At 48.6% G+C, this 6,102-nt stretch overlaps 1 protein-coding gene across 5 annotated transcripts; it reads right to left on the reverse strand.

Moving 5' to 3' along the window:
* Positions 1-2,073: 2,073 nt before the first annotated feature.
* Positions 2,074-5,901, reverse strand: LOC115189831 (uncharacterized protein C11orf98 homolog). Of its 5 annotated transcripts, none has more exons than XM_029748342.1 (5): positions 5,801-5,901; positions 5,227-5,351; positions 3,126-3,223; positions 2,475-2,527; positions 2,074-2,399 (listed from the first exon to the last, which is right to left on the reverse strand). In XM_029748342.1, exons 1-5 carry the CDS (start codon positions 5,846-5,848, stop codon positions 2,307-2,309), a joined length of 417 nt encoding a protein of 138 aa, XP_029604202.1. In that variant the 5' UTR covers positions 5,849-5,901; the 3' UTR covers positions 2,074-2,306. The 5 variants fall into 5 exon arrangements, with proteins under 5 accessions (XP_029604202.1, XP_029604203.1, XP_029604200.1 ...); XM_029748343.1 differs by having other exon boundaries at positions 2,074-2,372; positions 2,448-2,527; XM_029748340.1 differs by having other exon boundaries at positions 2,448-2,527.
* Between the last annotated feature and the right edge of the window lie 201 nt (positions 5,902-6,102).

The following is a 6,102-nucleotide window of genomic DNA, read 5'->3' on the forward strand; positions in this document are numbered from 1 at the left end:
TTTACCTACAGGCATGAAGAGGTCACCTTGGTTTACCTACAGGCATGAAGAGGTCACCTTGGTTTACCTACAGGCATGAAGAGGTCACCTTGGTTTACCTTCAGGCATGTTAACAGGTCACCTTGGTTTACCTTCAGGCATGTTAACAGGTCACCTTGGTTTACCTTCAGGCATGAAGAGGTCACCTTGGTTTACCTTCAGGCATGAAGAGGTCACCTTGGTTTACCTTCAGGCATGAAGAGGTCACCTTGGTTTACCTTCAGGCATGTTAACAGGTCACCTTGGTTTACCTTCAGGCATGTTAACAGGTCACCTTGGTTTACCTTCAGGCATGAAGAGGTCACCTTGGTTTACCTACAGGCATGAAGAGGTCACCTTGGTTTACCTTCAGGCATGAAGAGGTCACCTTGGTTTACCTTCAGGCATGAAGAGGTCACCTTGGTTTACCTACAGGCATGTTAACAGGTCACCTTGGTTTACCTACAGGCATGTTAACAGGTCACATTGGTTTACCTTCAGGCATGTTAACAGGTCACCTTGGTTTACCTTCAGGCATGTTAACAGGTCACCTTGGTTTACCTTCAGGCATGTTAACAGGTCACCTTGGTTTACCTTCAGACATGAAGAGGCCACCTTGGTTTACCTTCAGGCATGAAGAGGTCACCTTGGTTTACCTTCAGGCATGAAGAGATCACCTTGGTTTACCTTCAGGCATGTTAACAGGTCACCTTGGTTTACCTTCAGGCATGAAGAGGTCACCTTGGTTTACCTACAGGCATGAAGAGGTCACCTTGGTTTACCTTCAGGCATGAAGAGGTCAACTTGGTTTACCAACAGGCATGAAGAGGTCACCTTGGTTTACCTTCAGGCATGAAGAGGTCACCTTGGTTTACCTTCAGGCATGAAGAGGTCACCTTGGTTTACCTACAGGCATGAAGAGGTCACCTTGGTTTACCTTCAGGCATGAAGAGGTCACCTTGGTTTACCTACAGGCATGAAGAGATCACCTTGGTTTACCTACAGGCATGAAGAGGTCACCTTGGTTTACCTACAGGCATGAAGAGGTCACCTTGGTTTACATTCAGGCATGTTAACAGGTCACCTTGGTTTACCTTCAGGCATGTTAACAGGTCACCTTGGTTTACCTTCAGGCATGAAGAGGTCACCTTGGTTTACCTTCAGGCATGAAGAGGTCACCTTGGTTTACCTTCAGGCATGAAGAGGTCACCTTGGTTTACCTTCAGGCATGTTAACAGGTCACCTTGGTTTACCTTCAGGCATGTTAACAGGTCACCTTGGTTTACCTTCAGGCATGTTAACAGGTCACCTTGGTTTACCTTCAGGCATGAAGAAGTCACCTTGGTTTACCTACAGGCATGAAGAGGTCACCTTGGTTTACCTTCAGGCATGAAGAGGTCACCTTGGTTTACCTTCAGGCATGAAGAGGTCACCTTGGTTTACCTTCAGGCATGAAGAGGTCACCTTGGTTTACCTTCAGGCATGAAGAGGTCACCTTGGTTTACCTACAGGCATGAAGAGGTCACCTTGGTTTACCTTCAGGCATGTTAACAGGTCACCTTGGTTTACCTTCAGGCATGTTAACAGGTCACCTTGGTTTACCTTCAGGCATGAAGAGGCCACCTTGGTTTACCTTCAGGCATGAAGAGGTCACCTTGGTTTACCTTCAGGCATGAAGAGGTCACCTTGGTTTACCTTCAGGCATGTTAACAGGTCACCTTGGTTTACCTTCAGGCATGAAGAGGTCACCTTGGTTTACCTTCAGGCATGAAGAGGTCACCTTGGTTTACCTTCAGGCATGTTAACAGGTCACCTTGGTTTACCTTCAGGCATGACGTGAGACTGCAGTCATTGGGTTCGATCCCACATGGTCTCTATCCCGAACACAATCGACTACTTTTGACCAGAGACCGACGGACCTTAGGGAACAGAGAGCCATTTGGGATGCAGAATTTAACTTCCACCATGTTTGAACAAGGCCACTGATTCCAGATCAGATTCCACATTCATGCCTCCTTTGTTGTGGAGAGAAACAAAACAAAACAATCCCCCCAATTCTGTCTGTTTTTTATTTTTTTAATTAAAACGAGGCAAGTCAGTTAAGAACTAATTCTTATTTACAATGACGGCATTCAGATACACAAACACGCTTTCTGAATATGGGGCCCGGCCCGGTCTGAATATGGGGCCCGGTCTGAATATGGGGAATGGTCTTATGGTCTTGACATGGAGCCAACAGAACAGTCTCTCATCTTCCTGTAGTCTCTCATCTTCCTCTAGTCCTCTTCTCATTCCATATCTGCCATGTCCACATCCACCTGGGACACAGCCCCTTTCTCGTCACTAGCTGCCGCCTTCGTCTTCGTCGGGGCTGCCGCCGCCTTCGTCGGGGCTGCCGCCGCCTTCGTCTTCGTCGGGGCTGCCGCCGCCTTCGTCTTCGTCGGGGCTGCCGCCGCCTTCGTCTTCGTCGGGGCTGCCGCCGCCTTCGTCTTCGTCGGGGCTGCCTCAACTAAGGAGAGAGAGAAATCTTAGATGTACCTAATAAACTCAGCCGCTCCGCATCGCGAGAGGGGCGACTAAACTCAGCCGCTCCTCATCGCGAGAGGGGCGACTAAACTCTGCAGCTCCGCATCGCGAGAGGGGCGACTAAACTCAGCCGCTCCACATCGCGAGAGGGGCGACTAAACTCAGCCGCTCCTCATCGCGAGAGGGGCGACTAAACTCAGCCGCTCCTCATCGCGAGAGGGGCGACTAAACTCAGCCGCTCCGCATCGCGAGAGGAGCGACTAAACTCAGCCGCTCCGCATCGCGAGAGGAGCGACTAAACTCAGCCGCTCCGCATCGCGAGAGGGGCGACTAAACTCAGCCGCTCCGCATCGCGAGAGGAGCGACTAAACTCAGCCGCTCCGCATCGCGAGAGGGGCGACTAAACTCAGCCGCTCCGCATCGCGAGAGGAGCGACTAAACTCGGCCGCTCCACATCGCGATTGACAGCTGGAGAGTTGAACCTTTCAGGAAGTGGATACGAGAACACATGATTACTCAAGAGGAAATGTGATTCAACAACTCAGTTTAAAAAAAAATGTATAGTTATTCTTTCTTCTTACCTTCCATAGCGGCCTTCTCTGCTTTCATGTGTTGAAGTTGTTTGAGCAGCTTGTGTTTCTTCTTCCCAGACAGAGTGATGTTTGCTCTGGGGCTGGAGCTGAGCAGGGACGACAAAACAACAACAACGCTTTCAGACTGCAACACGACGATGATGGAGGATGGAGCGAAGGAACAAACACAAGCAGATCAACAAGCCAATCAGACCGCAGCAACAAAGACCTGGGTACTACTACCATACAGCCTAGGACTCATAACTATAACACTTCACCTGGTCAGGATCCTGGACAACCACAACACTTCACCTGGTCAGGATCCTGGACAACCACAACACTTCACCTGGTCAGGATCCTGGACAACAATACCACTTCACCTGGTCAGGATCCTGGACAACCACAACACTTCACCTGGTCAGGATCCTGGACAACCAAAACACTTCACCTGGTCAGGATCCTGGACAACAATACCACTTCACCTGGACTGGATCCTGGACAACTATAACACTTCACCTGGTCAGGATCCCGGACAACCACAACACTTCACCTGGTCAGGATCCCGGACAACCACAACACTTCACCTGGTCAGGATCCCGGACAACAATACCACTTCACCTGGTCAGGATCCTGGACAACAATACCACTTCACCTGGTCAGGATCCTGGACAACAATAACACTTCACCTGGTCAGGATCCTGGACAACAATAACACTTCACCTGGTCAAGATCCTGGACAACCATAACACTTCACCTGGTCAGGATCCTGGACAACCACAACACTTCACCTGGTCAGAATCCTGGACAACAATACCACTTCACCTGGTCAGGATCCTGGACAACAATACCACTTCACCTGGTCAGGATCCTGGACAACCATAACACTTCACCTGGTCAGGATCCTGGACAACCACAACACTTCACCTGGTCAGGATCCTGGACAACCATAACACTTCACCTGGTCAGGATCCTGGACAACCACAACACTTCACCTGGTCAGGATCCTGGACAACAATAACACTTCATCTGGTCAGGATCCTTGACAACCACAACACTTCACCTGGTCAGGATCCTTGACAACCACAACACTTCACCTGGTCAGGATCCTGGACAACCATAACACTTCACCTGGTCAGGATCCTTGAAAACCATAACACTTCACCTGGTCAGGATCCTGGACAACCATAACCCTTCACCTGGTCAGGATCCTGGACAACAATACCACTTCACCTGGTCAGGATCCTGGACAACCATAACCCTTCACCTGGTCAGGATCCTGGACAACCACAACCCTTCACCTGGTCAGGATCCTGGACAACCATAACCCTTCACCTGGTCAGGATCCTGGACAACCACAACCCTTCACCTGGTCAGGATCCTGGACAACCACAACCCTTCACCTGGTCAGGATCCTGGACAACCACAACACTTCACCTGGTCAGGATCCTGGACAACCATAACCCTTCACCTGGTCAGGATCCTGGACAACCACAACCCTTCACCTGGTCAGGATCCTGGACAACCACAACCCTTCACCTGGTCAGGATCCTGGACAACCACAACACTTCACCTGGTCAGGATCCTGGACAACCATAACCCTTCACCTGGTCAGGATCCTGGACAACCACAACCCTTCACCTGGTCAGGATCCTGGACAACCACAACACTTCACCTGGTCAGGATCCTGGACAACCACAACCCTTCACCTGGTCAGGATCCTGGACAACCACAACACTTCACCTGGTCAGGATCCTGGACAACCACAACACTTCACCTGGTCAGGATCCTGGACAACCACAACACTTCACCTGGTCAGGATCCTGGACAACCACAACCCTTCACCTGGTCAGGATCCTGGACAACCAGTCAGAATACAGGCCCATTGGTTTGTCAGTTTGCTCATGCTTGTTGTTCTCCATCTTTTGTTGGTTAAATCTACCCATAAATATACCACTGTTTTATTATATATCTATGACTGTACCACCAAGTAAATTTAGGCTCTGCCTGGTCTCATGAGTCTTTTCAAGTATCCCCTCGAGGTATCCCTGGTTAACAACCACTGGCTTAAAGTATGAAGGTACAAACAGAATGGAGGAGAAAAAGGACCTACTTTCTCTTCCTGAGATGGTGGATGGTGGTGAGTCCTTCGTCCACCACAGCGCCCACCTTGATGTGTCTCTTCCTCTTCTCACGGGACAGATTCCTCCTCCGCTTGTAGAGCTTCTTGCCCAGCTCCTAATGAACACACACACACACACACACACACACACGAAGAGGCAGCAAGGCTTTCTGGGACTTTTAGCTGACTCGTAAAACACATAACGTTGACAGTATTGATGAATATCTTTAATTAAAATGTTACATTTTGGTGTCAGTGTTGATAGATAGAACTAACAAACGTTGTTACAACATTGTAACAACATTGTAACAACATTGTACCATACTGGTAGTTACTAGAAATAACAACTTTGTAACCAGTTTACATTGAAATGTGTCATAATGTAATAATACCGTGTAATCTAACTGCAGCGTAGCTAGTTAGCCGTTTTGCTAACCACGACCTTCTTGTCATTTTTTACCTTCAGCATTATTAAAACGAGCCGTTTTTCCTAGTTTCTAGTTTATGATGAAGTAATACTGGTGTAAATGTGAAAATAAAGTTGAGTTTCATATGTGTAACTTACTGTTTTGGGTCTGTTGATCTTACCACCTGGTGTACCACTCTTCACCATGCTGCTGCTGCTGCTGCTGCTGTAACATGTGAGGCGTTAGGAGACTTCCGGGTTACCTTCTCATTGGCTGGAAGGGACCGCTATCTCCCATTTTCATTGGTTGGAACAGTTCTTCTTCTTCGACGAGGTTTAACGGCGGGTTGGCATCCAGTAAACGTCGCATTACTGCCACCTATTAGGCTGGAGTATAACTCCCTTATACTTTGATTAATATATGTTTTATATTTGTATAATCAAAAAATCAACAACAACAA

Source organism: Salmo trutta, unplaced genomic scaffold, assembly GCF_901001165.1.
Source record: "Salmo trutta unplaced genomic scaffold, fSalTru1.1, whole genome shotgun sequence".
Taxonomy (NCBI): domain Eukaryota; kingdom Metazoa; phylum Chordata; class Actinopteri; order Salmoniformes; family Salmonidae; genus Salmo; species Salmo trutta.

Bases quoted from the DNA above. Each gene is read 5' to 3' on its own strand.
- LOC115189831 (XM_029748339.1), bottom strand. From the start codon at position 5,848: ATGGTGAAGAGTGGTACACCAGGTGGTAAGATCAACAGACCCAAAACA. The intron at 5,352-5,800 runs GTAAGTTACACA...TGTGTTCATTAG, and splicing joins AGATCAACAGACCCAAAACA to GAGCTGGGCAAGAAGCTCTA. The intron at 3,224-5,226 runs GTAGGTCCTTTT...GTCCCTGCTCAG, and splicing joins CACCATCTCAGGAAGAGAAA to CTCCAGCCCCAGAGCAAACA.